The sequence below is a fragment of the Pelophylax lessonae genome (genome assembly GCF_965119305.1).
Source record: "Pelophylax lessonae genome assembly, chromosome: 1".
Classification (NCBI taxonomy): Eukaryota; Metazoa; Chordata; class Amphibia; order Anura; family Ranidae; genus Pelophylax; species Pelophylax lessonae.
Genome location: NC_138768.1, coordinates 817,650,313 through 817,666,715, shown reverse-complemented (window position 1 = coordinate 817,666,715; position 16,403 = coordinate 817,650,313). Strand labels below are relative to the sequence as shown.

At 45.0% G+C, this 16,403-nt stretch overlaps 1 protein-coding gene across 2 annotated transcripts in view; it reads right to left on the bottom strand.

The window, feature by feature from the left end:
• Positions 1-725: 725 nt before the first annotated feature.
• Positions 726-16,403, bottom strand: part of SPON2 (spondin 2) — a 35,698-nt gene continuing 20,020 nt past the window's right edge. For both annotated transcript variants that reach the window (XM_082247549.1, XM_082247550.1), the window contains exons 4-6: positions 6,196-6,387; positions 3,563-3,737; positions 726-1,032 (exon numbers count right to left, since the gene is read on the bottom strand). In XM_082247549.1, coding sequence (XP_082103675.1) covers positions 854-1,032; positions 3,563-3,737; positions 6,196-6,387 — 546 coding nt within the window. In that variant the 3' untranslated portion in view covers positions 726-853. The remainder of the gene's footprint in view (positions 1,033-3,562; positions 3,738-6,195; positions 6,388-16,403) is intronic.

The window sequence follows — 16,403 nt, the reverse complement described above, 5'->3', positions numbered from 1 at the left end:
TTAAGCATGTCCCTAGTCTCCAACAACTATAGCATGTTTGCAGTCTCTGACCATCTCCTGAACCATATCTGCAGTCTCTTACCATCTCTTGCACTATACCTGTAGTCTGTGACCATCTCCTGCACCATATGTGCAGTTTTTGAACATCTACTGCACCATATCTGTAGTCTAAGACCATCTTCTGCATCAAATTTGCAGTCTCTGACCATCTCCTGCACCATACCTGTAGTCTGTGACCATCTTCTTCACCATATCTGCAGTCTATGATCATCTCCTGCAGTGAATTTGCACTATCTGACTATCTCCTGCAGCATATTTGCAGTCTCTGACCATCCCCGTTGCATGTCTACAGTCCCTGACAGCTTTCTATAGCATTACATTTATGGAATAGTATGGGTGGCTCTTTGGCGATGTCAAGAGGCACACTTGAGGTCCCCCAAGAAAGTTGACCTCTAGTGGTTTAGATCTACTTTAGTAATATCTGTTTGGAGAGGACTGACTTTTAACCATTAGGAGTGGGTCAGGTCAGTTTTCAAGCTGCATTATGGGTCCAACACGGATAAAATCTCATGTGCCATAAAGTTCTAAGGTAGGAATTGAGCCAGAAGCATTCTGAAATTGGAGCTGACGTCATTTATATCAGGTAGATGTACTAATTGATTCTCATTAATATGCTCTGGTGTTCATAATTGCACATTTTTTATGCGCTTAGTTGAATGTATCTGTATTAATCATAAACTTCAAGACACAGTTGGTTGATAACGGTCACATAATGAGTTTCTATTGTCTTGGATAACATTTACAACTAATACTTTGATGCTACTCCTAAAATAAGTTATTATCATACTATTTCCTATACACAGTTTTCTGGTTCACATTGTCTGTCTTCTGTGAGTGTCGGACAGGCTGTTCCGTTGTTGGCTGGTTTCAGGCGTATGTACCTGGTCCTGGTCTTCACCCCTTTAGATCCACAGCTGCCTTTACAGAGACCCCAGGAAGACCAGACGGAGACCTCACAATCCAGGGGTGTTCCTGAAATACACAAACGGATATAGAGAATGCCAGTCATACTCAGTAACGAAAGCATTAACCAAGCGGATACTGCATCTTGTCACTAGATGGAGCTTGAAACCAAAGTAAAATAATGCCACACCACATTGAAATATCTAACATGGGTGTTTCAATCTGTGGCCCTCCAGCTTTTGCGGAATTACAAGTCCCAACATGCCTCTGCATATGGTAGTCATGCCTGCAACTGCCAACCTTTCAATGCCTCATGGGTCTTGTAGCTCCGCAACAGCTGGAGAGCCACAGGTTGAGCACCTATCTAATAATCAACAGAAGAAATGTGACCGCGCTCAGAAGAAGATGAAGATGGAAGTGTTTTATCCCCCGTACACTTGAAAATAAACAATGCTTCACATAGACACGGGACAGGTAAACGCGTTTCACGATTCCACAGATCGCTTATTCATTACATTGTTTATTTTCAAGTGTACGGGGAATAAAACACTTCCATCTTCATCTTCTTCTGAGTGCGGTCACATTTCTTCTGTTGATTATTGGACTATTGGATAACGGATCCGACCTTTCCCTGGAACACTTTATCTTACCCATCTAACTTAAGCTGGATACACACTATACAATTTTTTTTTAGATTTTTTCCTTTAGATTTACCAAAACCATATAATATGAGTTCAAATCGAAAAACTTTCAATTTGTATGCAATCAGGCAGGCCCTTGTACCACAAAGTTGAAGGGTAAATCTAAAGGAAATCGAACAACAAAAACTCTATAGTGTGTATCCAGCTTAAAGCTGGATACACACTATACAATTTTCTTTAGATTTTTTCCTTTAGATTTACCAAAACCATAAAATATGAGGTCAGACCTAAACACTTTCTATTTGTATGCAATCAGGAAAGCCCTTGCACTACATAGTTGAAGGTAAATCTAAAGGAAATCTAACAACAAAAGTTGTATAGTGTGTATCCAGCTTTAGACAACATTTTGGCATATTTTTATTTGCACTGTTTGTTTGTATAGGTGCAAAAATTGAATGACAACGTGCAGAGCCAGATTTACATCCTTATGGTCTCTACATCATTTTGTTTTTTAATGCAAACATTTTATTGAGGTATACAAAAGAAAAGTTACAAACCATTACAAAAACATGTGTGTTAGACCCCATTCACACTACCGCGACTTGGACCGCGACTTGTCAGCCTGACAAGTCGCGGTCCTCACGCTCCCATAGTGTAGTACAGGAGCCGTTCTAATAGGAGGGACAAAAGTCGCTCCAACTTAGAAAAAGGGTCCTGTACTACTTTGGGGCGACCTGGAGGCGACTTGCATTGACTTCCATTATGTGAAGTCCGTGCAAGTCGCGCCGAAGTCGCGATGCACGCGACTTCACAGGTCGCCCCCGAAGTCGTGCACAAGTCTTGCTGCGGTAGTGTGAATGGAGCCTAAATAATACATTTCGCATACAGAAGGCTTCTGTTTAATCATATATACGGACAGTTCTATCCAGTATGTTCTAATAGAGAGATCAAAACTTAACATAGTCTGGTATATACGTATTTAGGGATGAAAAATAACGAAAGGAGAAGTATCTCAACTCACCCAGTGCCACATACAGCTCCACATGCTGTACATATCACTGACTGCATGACCAGTGGATTTTTGCGTCTCAGCTCTGAGAACTGCAGTCGTTTTTGGCAAGCCCATATCTCAACAAGGCTCAATGGTTTGCTAGGGCAGGATCACGCAGGGTGCATTGCTGTTAAAGAGTAATCTCCAAAGTCACCTCTACCCAGCAGCCTCTTAATACCCGTATCTAGGAGCTAACCATTTCGATAACCAACTCATCATTTTTGGCCATTGTTAAAGAGGATGTTTCACTTAATTCAGTTCTGGGCACCAGTACTCAGGAAGGATATGCTGGAACTGGAAAGAGTTCAGAGAAAGGCAACAAAGCTAATAAAGGGACTAGAGGACCTCAGTTATGGGAAAAGACTACAAGTATTCAACTTATTCTCTCTGGAGAGGTGATGCATAAGAGGGGATATGATAGCGATATACAAATACCTTACTGGTGACCCTAGTACAGTGTTTCTCAACCTTTTTCCACTCAGGGCCCCCTTTAAACGTATTTTCTGTCCAAGGCTTGGTTTATGTTACTGTGTGTCACAGAACACATGCAGAATCGTGCTCGTTCCTGACACACAGACAAATGCTCTGCTCTTTAGGGGTGCCAATAAATCCTAATGGTACCTCACTCATTGGCAAATGTGGCGTGCTTTTAAAAAAAGGTTCAGGGACTTCTTTCCCTGCATTTCTGTGGGTAGGGAAGCCCATTGAAATGAATGGGCTGCCTACACGCAGCCACACAGCCAAAATATATATATATATATATATATATATATATATATATATATAATTATATATCTATGTATATACACACTGTGTATACAGTATATGTATATAATGTGTATAGAGTGTATAGATACAAATTGAATGCGCCTTTCATCTTAACCTAACAGAATGGTAAGTGCTTTACCTGAGATATTTTCGTCTATTTCGTTTCCTGTAGTCGTCACATTTGAAGTAATATCAAGAAAGGACATTATCTTGCCTTTGAGTTTTGTAAATGTCACTTTTGCAATTGGCGGCAGGCTCTTTAGTCGGGGATAAAAGAATGAGTTTGCCGGATGATTTGGTGAGGAAGATGTAATCTGCCAATGAAAGAGAATGATTTTGACATTTGCATTTTTATTTCGCAAAGTGATAAGACGAAACTTCAAACAACTCTGAATACCCTAGACATTTTGTAGCTCTTTTCCGTGGTGAGTATGATAAAATTCTGCAGGAAAGGCTCACATATAATTATTCCACAGAATACCATGTAAAGGCTAAAACAATATATTTTGGAATAGATTTACATGCTCAGTGCATAAAAGAAGATTACTTGCTATGAAGGGGTTCAGATGATTTTAAAGAAAAACCTCTGTTAGCAAAGAAAAATCTTGTTTTATGAAATGCATAATAACTAATGTCTAACCTGTAAAATCTTTTTAACTTCGGTATATCTCAGAGACACAATGCTTTCCCCAGGGCAGGATCATACAGGGTGAATTGCTGCCTTCAAAGCCACGTAACCCAGCAGCCTATACAGCCTCCTCTACTCAGAGGCAATTATGATTGTGCATTATTTATGGCTATGGCCTAGTCACCAACTTATAAACTGCAGGTTAAAGTATAGATCAATCAAATATTTAAATGCTTACTTGCAGCTTTTATCTCTTCCATAAACAATTTTTAATGACTTACAATGTGCCTTTGAACTTGAGCTTCCGTAGCACAACCCCGTTCCTGTTTGGGTATGTCTCAATGCTACCTGTGCTGGCCAAGCTCCCCCACCCCTCCCCTCACCCCCCTACACAAACTTTCATGTAGCTGCTGGGGGGAGCAGCAAAGGGTAATACTATAATGGGTAACTTGAGTAATAGCTCTGACTCTACTAGGGCTGCTTACTTAACATTCAGGATGGCAGAACCTAGCAGCAGTCGCCAGGCTTTTACAGTAAATAATATGCAACGAATTGGTAAATGCACATATAACCTTATGGGAAGATTGTCATTGAAATCAATAGTTTGGAGACAGGAGCACTTAAAGCCAGTCATTTTTATTAATTTTGGATTTAGGATTCCCAAAGCAATATGTGTCCTCAAACATATATAATAAAGGATGCATCAATGCTCAGACTAAATCACTTGTGTATATATTTTTGAGCTTGAGCTACTGGGCCTGTAAATGACAGGGTTTTTCAGCATATTGTTAAGAGATTAATATATGGAACAGGAGCAACACTTGTTGGCTTAAAGAAAAAATGTATCAGTAGGCAAAATTTCATATAAAGCAGACAAAAATACTATAATAATGAAGAGCAGGGCTTTTTTCTCAGAGAATAGGAGCTGGAACTCCCCACTTCTGAGTCACCTCTCGTCTCTGCCCCTACCCACCTCCGAGCACCGTCCCTTGGTTCCACCCCCTACCCATCTCTGAGCACCGTCCCTTGGTTCATCCCCCTACCCACCTCTGAGCACCGTCCCTTGGTTCCACCCCCTACCCACCTCCGAGCACCATCCCTTGGTTCCACCCCCTACCCACCTCCGAGCAACATCCCTTGGTTACACCCCTTACCCCCCTCTGAGCACCACACCTTGGTTCCACTCCCTACCCACCTCCCAGCACCACCTAATTTAGAGAATACAGAACCAAGTATCATTTTGTTGTGCTATGCAGTTTGTATGGAATCTGTTAATGGTAACAAGAAAAGCAGTAAAATAGATTCCCTGGAATCAGCAACAATAGATCCCCCCCCAGCAACAATAAATCATCCGCTGCAACTATAGCCCCACACACAACAAAATGCCCTCCAGCAACAATAGATTTACCCCAGCAACAATAGATCCCCCAGCAGCCAGAATCAATAGGCCCTTCAGCTCACCCCCTGACCCCAGCACTCCTTTACCATTGCATACATTCAGACTGGAGGTTCCGGAACTGCGTTCCCCCGCATTCCCGCTGAAAAAAAGCCCTGATGAAGAGAATATGCTTAAAGTCCATTTACATTCATTTTAAATGAAGTATAAAAGAAGTGTGATTGAAACTTTGCTTGATGTTTTTTACTTCAGATTTTGAGCTTCTTGACACTTATTCTGCACAGTTAAAGTGACTCTGTGGGTGGATTTAAACACGAGTCCTTTTTGAAAAATAATTAATACTTATTTTACTTGTATTGCTACCCATGCTATTCTTTGCTGTCGTAAAGAGCTAAGTTTGTTGAAGACGTTTCTACCTTCGACCCCATCCGGCAGTTTCAGTTCCTCCACCATACTCGTCTGCCAGCCCCTATGGCAGTACAGAGTGTAGGGTGGCCAGACACCGGACTAAATAATGAGGGGTGTGGTAGATGCTTTTGTAAGCTTAGTGCTTGAAGAGAGCATAGATCAGTGGTGCAAGCGGCAGGTAAGTATTCTTTTTTTTTTTTTTTTTTTTGCAGGAAGGACTTTTTGCTTTGTGTGTATATGTATTCCCAAGGCTGGATTTCCATCACTGTGACCTTTAGATTCTTGGCATTCAAAAGAACAAGATGGTGCCCACTGTGCCTAATTATTTATTAGGACATACCTCTGAGACAGTGCCCTGGGGGATGGTAGCAAAGTTTGGAGAAGAGAATGTGAATCCACTGTCTGTTCCAGCATCATAGGGATGGAGGTCTAATGTAATTGACTTTTTCCACTGTTTACCGTCACACAGGCTTTGGCTGTTCACTCCTACAAACCAGTCCGGACTCGGTACAATCCTCACCATAAACGAAACCTAGCGGTGGGAGAACAGAAGGTCAATGAAATTCATTGTAATGGTGTAGTTGCTATGTACCAATGTTTATTACATTACTGTACTGAGGATGAGTACTGGCTGGTCCTTAGCCAGAGTCCTACAAATCTGCCATAGGATCTAATTTGGTGGCAGTGGCTGACAGACAAGTTGGAGCTTTGGCCGGTTCAGATTTCCTGTGAGCTTCTCAGGACTATGTATGGAACTAAAAATGGAAGATAGCTGCGCTCAGTACACAAACATATGTATAGGCTGCCAGTACAAAGGTGTTATCAAACCAAAAGCAATGTATATTCAAGTACAACGCCACATTTATAGATGACAATGAAAAAACAATGAGTGAACAGAGTCCATAAAGTCCGTGAAACCAGATGCCGAAGTGCAGAAATGAATGCAAAAGAATTCCAACACCATGAGTGGAGACACAATCCTGACGATCACCACATGCACAGATAAGGTGATTCCCTTACCAGAACTTTAGACCCCCTGTTACGGAAGGTCCACCAAGTGTAGGGCATGGAAGCAACCACCAGGGCAGGGTCTACTCCAAAATTCAGCACCAGGTCCACCACGGAACTTTCATCCAAAGCAATACAAGCTCATATGCTCAAAAGGCCACAAGTGTTGAATGATGGTATCCCTCCAAAAAACAAGTGAGGCTCACATAGTGAAGTATGTACATTTATTGAAGTAAAAACAAAGGTAGAACACTCACATGACATCTGTTTGATTCAAGCATGTAGTAGAAATAGCAGCGGCTGGAGGCGTGTCTGCATGGGGGCTGGCGTGACTGACGCGTTTCGTCTTACCGTCAGACGTTGTCAAAGGCTATGTATGTAACTGCACCTATCAAGGCTTCAATAAAACCAAAGGGAAAAAGACTTCCCCATGTCACATCGGCCCATTTTCAGAATCCATGGTGCTGTTCTTATCAAGAATGTGGCTCTGGCTAACACTAGGATGGAAGCTAGTTTGGGTATGTGTATGTCTGAGTATCTAGATCTGCATATTTACCCATATTTTATCTCATTAAAAACTCTTCAAGTACAAAAAAATGCCTTTTGATCCTTCAGGTAACCCATTGGGCTCCTAACTGCTTCTTTGACAAAACAATACTGCAGCAATGAAATCTGGATCAGAGTTTTCAGCTCTGCCCTGTTCTTACCTACTGTGCTACAGAACACCTTGTAATAAAGATGAAGAGAGAGAGGGAAGTGTTCTGTAGTCCAGCAGAGGTGAACTCATGCGAGGCTGACAACACTGCTTGAGATTTCAGTGCAGCAGAGGCATTGTCAGCTCAAACAGGAAGATAGGAGCTCACTGAATTTCTGGAAGATCAGTATGCTTTTTTTTCTGTACTTGCAGCATTGTACAAAAGACAAAACATAAATACACATGTCTATTTTGCAGACATGTAATATATTATTTTTTTTATCTTGCCCTGACATACACTTAAAGTGATACTAAAGCCTTGTATTTCTTTTTTTTTTTAAAGTAACAAACATGTCATACTTTTGTGGTTTTGCACAGAGCAGCCTGGATCCTCTTCTTCTCGGGTCCCTTGCAGGCACTCCTTGCCCCTCCCTCCTGCCAGTTGCCCCCACAGCAAGCAGCTTGCTGTGGGAGCACCCAAGCAGGTGCGCTCCTGACCCATGGCTCTGTGTGTCCATTCACACATGGAGCTATGGTTTGGCCCCGTCCCCTCATCTCCTGATTGGCTTGCTGGCTGTGATTGACAGCAACGGGAGCCAGGAGGGTGAGTCCCTAGAGAAGGAAGGCTCTCATGGACAACGCTGGATCAAGAGGGGGCTCAGGTAAGTTATAGGAGGGGCTGGGGGGGGGGGCTGCTGCACACAAAAGGTTTTTTACCTTCATGCATAGAATGCATGAAGGTAAAAAACATTGTGCCCTTACAACCACTTTAAGGGTCTGATACACCCTTGAACTAACCCTTGAAATAACTCTCTGGTCTTATAGAATCCATGACAATAATTTCTTTATCTACATCTCACTGTACATTAATATGATGGCCAGCGGAAAGAATATGCCTAACATTTTTAGTCAGTGGGAAGAATCCCTGTCTTACAGATAGCTAAATAGATCATTGGTGTCAGTGGAAACTTAACTGAGAGGCAAAAAATGCTCCTCGCTCGAAGAACCCCTAGCAGCTTCTGGAGCAACCCTCTGGTTTCAGGAACCCTGGTTTAGGAAGGTTGGTCTAGTGTATTATTTCACCATAGACAAAAATTGAATTCAAACCTCCAGGGCAGTTCTGATGCCATTTGTTGGCTTTTGATTAAGTAAGGACACATTTACTTTGGTGTTACCACTAGGTCACAACAGCATTGGATTCCCAAGTGCCATTTCCTGAGACCAATTATTTGTACTGGATGAATAGGAGAATGAGGAGATGTTTGGAGATAGTTTGGGAATCTTGTTGATTATTGTGAGCTGACCACTAGAGCAACCAGAAAACAAATTTGGAAAGCAAATCAAATAAAAGCAAGGGAATGGAGAAAGAAAAATATGTAGGCAGGTTGCCTGCAGTGTATTAGGTAGTTGACTTGCCCAGGCTGAGGAAGGGGTTAACTGTTAGCACCTCAGTTCCTTTGGAACATGCCAGTAATGGACTATCTCCTTGTTAAGGGCAGATTAGGTCAGTTAGATAGGGTTATGTCGCACTGGAGTGTACTTGTTGGTCTTTGCCACAAATGTTCAGTAAAGTTGCATCAACTGTTTTAAGCCTGGTCCAAAGTGCATGATGGTCTCTGGTGTATGAAAGAACAGGATTAGTAAAACAAATGTGGGGTATGAAGCAAAGCCACTATGAAGGGTCTAGTCGGCAAGATAAGCAAGAGAAGGAATGCAGTGGCAATGAGTAACCAGTAACTAGTGCTACATTGCAGCTGGTCAATAAGTGGGATACCTGGCACGGTGGAGGGTCCTCTGGTAGTGAGGGGATCAGTAATCTGGCTCCCTCCCCAGAAATAGGTTCCCTGCAGACATCGAGACTGAACCCCCTTTACAGCTTAGCTGCATGGTATAGGAGAGTGAAGAAGTTAAGTAAGTGCATACATGTGGTCCACTCTCAGTGCACGGCAGGACCCCATTCTGTCACTGGCAGTGAGGTGGCAGAGGTACGCTGGACTGGAGAGGACATGGGCTCAGCGGTATCCCTCCTACTGTATATGTAATATACATCAGGTGAAGGTGTGCAGTAAGATGGGACAGCACAGTAGGACTTCCTAATTCTGCACACAGTGTATGGGTCATCTCTAAGCCCGGGAACCACCATAATGTTTGATTCCCTGGTCCCATGGCTTCGCCCACAAATAGACTGCTCAAGACACAGATGAGGAGCAGCACAGGGCAGTCTGATAATACAGAGTGAATTCATGGTGAAGCACCAGTGGAGATCACCAGCAAGGGGCCAGTGGGAAGAGAGATGCAGCAGACACAACAGAGGGCTTTTTAGGTCAGGGGCCTCCAAACATTCAAAACAAAGGGCCAGTTTACTTTTCTTCAGGCTTTAGGGAGTAAGACTGTGGCCAGTGGGGAAAGAAAATATTCTAACGTCAGTGAGAGTAAACAGTGACCTATCCTTGGTATGGGGAGGAATAGTTTCCCATGAATGGTGTCAGTGGGAGGAATAGTGCCCTATCGTTGGTGTCAGTGGGAGAATTAGTGCCCCATTTGTTTGTGTCAGTGGGAGGAATAGTGCCCTATCGTTGGTGTCAGTGGGAGAATTAGTGCCCCATTTGTTTGTGTCAGTGGGAGGAATAGTGTTCCATTATTGGTGTCAGTATGAGGAATAGTGCCCCGTCATTGGTATCAGTATAAGGTATAGTGCCCAAGTGTTGGTGTCAGTGGGAGGAATAGTGACGGTCAGGTTGGCCAGGGATGGGAATGTTGTCCGTCACCTGCCCTCCTCGGCTTTCATAGGGAGGGATAGGATGACTGTTTTTTATCCTGGTCAGCCAAAGCTGTGTCACCGCTGTGGAGAAAAGGGGCACTTTAGCTCCTCCTGTTCAGCCTTAATATGTTCGGTATGTCGGGGACAGGGTCATGTGGCCAGGGACTGCACCCAGGCGATAAGGTGCAACCTGTGCTTGCGCCTTGGCCACCCCTACAGCCGATGTCCGGAGGCCTGGCACAATATGGAGAAGGAGGTAGTAGATGAGCTGTTGAGGCTGGACAGGATGGAGGATGAGGCCCCTGGTGTACCATCCTCCTCTGCGGTGACTGACCCCCCAGGTCCTGTTCAGGATCCCTCCCCAGTTTCTGTGGCTAACCCTCCTGTGTCTGTAGGTATTCCTTCTGTGGCTGTCTCTGTGTCCCCCCAGCCTACTGTACCCGCTCCTCTTGTGTCAGAACCTTCTAAGTCTGTGCCCCCCAAGTCAGTCTTGCCCCATGAGTCTCCTAGGTCTGACTTAAGGGAAGGTCCCCCCCCACCTGGAGCGGTGGCATGTGCCAAAAAGGGTGCTGCTGCTTCTTCTGTAAAGAAGTCTTCTGCGAAGACTTTGAAGAAAAAAACAAGAGATGAAAACATCTCGGAGTCTGACCTGCAGTACCTGGAGGAGAGAAGGAGGGTTGTGAGGCGGAAGAGACAGGCGGTGAGGACGGAACAGGGACAGGAAGCCCCAGTGTCTGTCCCCAACCGTTCTAGGGCTTCCGCTTGGGATATTTCCTCATCTGGAGCTTCCTCTGAACAAAATTCAGATTCAGAAATGGAGTTGGAGGAGGCCTCAAGAAAAAGAGAGGCTTCTGGTGATGAGCAGCAGAGGGGAGCTAAGAAGCAATCCACCCAATAACCCAAATGGCGGTTCCCCCTCCGTTAAAAGTGGTGACAATAAATGTCGCCAGTATTAAGTCGGTAAGAGCTCGTTCTATGGCCTTCTTTTTGTTCAGCCAATTAGATGCTGAAATTTTATTTTTGCAGGAGACTAGGCTCACCTCCTTGGCAGGTATTCATATGGCCAAGAGAGATTGGAGGTATGGTCCATCTTACTGGTCTCTTGCGGCCGAGCCTTACAGCGGGGTGGCGGTGTTGTTTAAAACCGGCATGGTAACTGTCCGGCGGGTTATTGAGGTGGAGATTGGGAGATGTATGGTCTTAGACGTCCTTGTGGGAGGGCAGGACCTGCGCCTAATTAATATTTATGGGCCGCACACAAAGTGGGACAGGAAATGCCTTTTTGGAGGTGACTTTAATACTGTGACTAGGCCCAAGGACAGGAAGGACTTCAATGACAGGCTGGGATATGATAGCGTTTTTTTAAATAGTATGGTTAGGGATGCTGGTCTTGTGGATGTGCACATTAAGCACCTTCCGGATGACACAGGGTTCACCTTTCATCGAGGTAATAGTCAGAGTAGGATAGATAGGTTTTTTTTGAAGGAGGCCTCTGCTTTCTCACCCCCAGTGGTGCAGGCAGTGGAGTTCTCTGATCACTGTATGCTATCTGTGGTCTTGAATGCTTCAGACTTCCCTCAGAGGGGCAAAGGCATCTGGAGATTGAATTCGACTCTCCTTGAGGAAGAACATGTTAGACAATCCTTTGAGGAATTCTTTCAGGCACAGGTGACCATCCTGGACTTTTGTAGCAGCAAGGCTGAGTGGTGGGAGCTGACCAAAAAGAGGATTGCTGGATTCTTCAGGGGCCTAGCCAATAAAAAACAGTTTAATAGATACATGACCTACCAACGTTTGCGGAGGAAGCTGGATATTCTTGTCTCGAGAGGAGGAGATCCTGGGGCAATCTCTGAAGTGAAAATCCTCCTCAGGAAGTGTCAATATGATCGGCATACCTCTTTGGTTCTGGAGCGGGACTATGGGAAATACCACTCGCCTGACCCTTACCAGAACTGCAAACAGGGTGTAGCTGTTAAGATGGTCGTTGGCCTTAAGGATAGTACAGGTTCCTTGACAAAGTCCAGGTCAGGGATCCTGGAGGTCGTGAGGTCTTTTTATGCTGAACTTCTTGGGAGGAAAGAGCTTGACCGAGACAAGATGGAAAGCTTTTTGGACTCTACTCCAGGTCTAAATGGTGGAGATGTCCCTTTGATGAATTTGACAGAAGAGATCACAGTTGAAGAGGTGACGAGGGCAATTGAACAGCTTGCCATCAAGAAGTCACCTGGACCGGATGGTCTGACGGCTGAGTTTTACAAAGCCTTTAAGTCTATTCTGGCCCCACATTTGGTAGAGATTTTTAACAGTTGTCTTGCTGAGGGGGTGCTTCCCCCTTCCATGAGACACTCAGCTGTGATTCTTCTTTCAAAAGGTAAAGATCCTTCGATGATTGAGAATTGGCGCCCCATCAGCCTTCTCAATGTCGATAGAAAGGTGCTGGCGAAGATACTTTTCTGGCGCCTATCGGCAGTAGCAGAGTCTTTGCTTTCTCGCCATCAGCACTGTTCGATCCAGGGTAGGAGCACCTTCACAGCGGTTTTAGCTGTCCGGGAGGCCTTGGAGCAGTGCAGGGCTGCAGGCTGGGGAAAGTATTTACTGGCATTGGATCAGGCAAAGGCTTTCGATCGTGTCAACCATGAGTACCTGTGGTTGCTCTTTAGTAAGTACGGTCTGCCGGGTGGTTTTGTCGATTGGTTAAAAGTCTTGTATAAGGGGGCAGAAAGCTTCCCTCTTGTTAATGGTTGGGTTGGACAGTCCTTTGAGGTTGGTTCTGGGGTGCGCCAGGGTTGTCCCCTGAGTCCCCTGCTCTATGTGTTTGCAATCGACCCCTTCATCAGGAGGCTAGAGAGCAGCATGTTGTGTGGGGTACCAGTGGGAATCCCGGGTGAGCCGCCTTTGAGGGTTGTTGCCTATGCGGATGATGTGTCAGTGATTGTCACTGGGACAGATGAAGCAGAGGAGGTGGTCTCTCTGACATCATGGTACTCTGAAGCATCAGGCTCCAAGATCAATCAGGAAAAGAGTGAAGTTTTTTGGATGGGAAAGGAAGGTGAGGGGTTTGATCTCCCGGACACCTTTCCAGTGCCCCAGGAAAAAATTAAGATATTAGGCATTGAATTCGGACCTGGCGATTATGGCCTTAAAAACTGGGAAGGCAGGCTGGAAGTTGCCAATACTAAGGTGGTCAGCTGGAAGAGATGGAAGTTATCTCTGAGGGAAAGGGTTGATCTGATTAAGACTTACCTGATACCGATCTTCTTGTATGTCAGCCCTGTCTGCATCTTGCCAGTGTCTCTCTATGCTAGGATCTATAGTGTGTTCTTCCAGATGCTGTGGGGGAACAGACTGAACCCCATCAAGAGGAATGTCACCTATCTATCCAGGAGGGAGGGTGGCTTAGGTATGGTCAACCCCGTTCTTTTCTTTTCACTGCTATTTCTCAAGTTTAACATTGGTAGTATGCTTGCAGTGGAACCTCCTGGATGGACAGGCATGTTTAGATCTTGGTTTAGGCCTTTTCTGCGACTTTGGGAAGAAGGTGGCCAAGTGAAGAATCTCAGGGGTCATCGTGGTCAGCTCCCAGCCTATGTCGCTCCGTGTCTGAAGTTGCTGCGGCAGTGGCGACTGTCGGCTGAAGATCTCAGATCTGCTCCGAGGAAAGTCCTTATGAGCCGAGTCTTGAGCGAAGTCTTTCATGACCCACTGGCCTTAAGGGATTGCCCAGGCCCAATTTTGAGGGAAGGGTTAAGATTGATTAATTTGGCTAGAGTCCCCCTTAAAATCAGGGATCTGGCCTGGTTGTGCTTCCATGGGAGGCTCTATGTTCGGGGCAATTTGAAATTCCGCAGTGGGATGGATCGTGGTTGTCCTCGGGAGGAATGTTCAGGTGAGGAGGAGACTATGGACCATTTTCTGCTTCGTTGCCCTTTTAACATAGAGGTATACAAACAGGTGGGGCGGGCCCTCGGTGTTCCTTTCCTCTCCAGGCTGGGTTATGCTGAGTGGGTGTATGGAGCATTCAATACTGGTGGGGGCTTTTGTTTGGATACACTTTTTTTAGTTAGCTTAGTAGTCCGTTATTACACCTGGAACGCACGGTGTCAGGTCACCCTTCGGCGTAAAATCCTTCCTGTTCAGGTGGTGGTGTGTGACATTCTGCATGAGGTGGGGAAGATTCGGGCGCTTGAGAGAGACAAGTGGGGTCAGAGGGCTTGGTTGAAGGCGTGGAGGGGTTTCAAGCCTCCCTGACTGCCAGGAGTCTCTGTCCTGGGTGTGGCTTTCTGTCTCTTATCACCCTAGATTTTTTCTTAATGCTCAGTTTTTGATAAATGGCTGCATACATAGGTGATGGGTTGTGCCTCTTAGGCCCTCTCTGCTGCTTTATGTAAATAGTTTTCTAAAAATGTTGGAAGTGGATTATGTATATATTGTATATATTCTGCACATGGATGTGTATTCCTTTGTTTTCTGTTGGAATATTGTACTATAGTTATGTTTTTTACTTTTGTATAAAATATGTTGCTTGATTCTTTTCAATAAAAGATCAATAGTGCCCCATTGTTTTTTTCAGTGGGAGGAATAGTCCCTTATTTTTGGTGCCAAAGGGGGGGGGGGGTGTGCCATCATTGGAGTCAGTGGAAGGAATAGTGCCCCATTAATTGTGTCAGTGAGAGGAATAGTGCCCCATCATTGGTGTCAGTGGGAGGAATAGTGCCCCATCATTGGTGTCAGTGGGAGGAATAGTGCCCCAGTGTTGGTGTCTGTGGGAGGAATAGTACCTACCCTATTGTTGTTGTCAGTGGGACGAGTAGTCTCTTATTGTTGGTGTTAGTGGGAGGAAAAGTGTGCCATCATTGGTGTCCGTGGAAGGAATAGTGCCCCATTAATGGTGTCAGTGAGAGGAATAGTGCCCCATCATTGGTGTCAGTCAGAGGAATAGTGCCCCATTATTGGTGTCAGTGGGAGGAATAGTGCCCCAGTGTTGGCGTCAGTGGGAGGAATAGTGCCCCATCGTTGGTGTCAGTGGGAGAATTAGTGCCCCATTTGTTTGTGTCAGTGGGAGGAATAGTGTTCCATTATTGGTGTCAGTATGAGGAATAGTGCCCCGTCATTGGTATCAGTATAAGGTATAGTGCCCAAGTGTTGGTGTCAGTGGGAGGAATAGTGCCCCATTGTTTTTTTCAGTGGGAGGAATAGTCCCTTATTTTTGGTGCCAAAGGGGGGGGGGAGTGTGCCATCATTGGAGTCAGTGGAAGGAATAGTGCCCCATTAATTGTGTCAGTGAGAGGAATAGTGCCCCATCATTGGTGTCAGTGGGAGGAATAGTGCCCCATCATTGGTGTCAGTGGGAGGAATAGTGCCCCAGTGTTGGTGTCTGTGGGAGGAATAGTACCTACCCTATTGTTGTTGTCAGTGGGACGAGTAGTCTCTTATTGTTGGTGTTAGTGGGAGGAAAAGTGTGCCATCATTGGTGTCCGTGGAAGGAATAGTGCCCCATTAATGGTGTCAGTGAGAGGAATAGTGCCCCATCATTGGTGTCAGTCAGAGGAATAGTGCCCCATTATTGGTGTCAGTGGGAGGAATAGTGCCCCAGTGTTGGCGTCAGTGGGAGGAATAGTGCCCTATTCTTCATGTCAGTGGGAGGAATAGTCCCTTATTGTTGGTGTCAGTGGGAGGAAAAGTGTGCCATTATTGGTGTCATTGGAAGGAATAGTGCCCCATCAATGGTGTCAGTAAGAGGAAAAGTGCCCCAACATTGATGTCAGTGGGAGGAATAGAGCAAAGGAACCCCAGGCTGCAGTTTGGAGACCTCTGCTTTAGGCATTATTTTTACAGCAAAAAAGCGCAAGGCACATGTAGTTAGTACATTAGAGGGAAGTGTAGACACCTCCAGTCACATGCAAAACAGAAGGGTTGAAGAAGACACCAATATTTCCATTGCCTGCATGGCAGCAGATCTTGGTGCTCACCTGTTTTAGCCCAACCATTGATATTTTTCACAAAGAAATATGTTGGTGCTTCTTCTTTCCAATTTTCTTTATTGTGACAATTTGATGCAAAGTTTAAAAGCATCTAAAGTCCAATG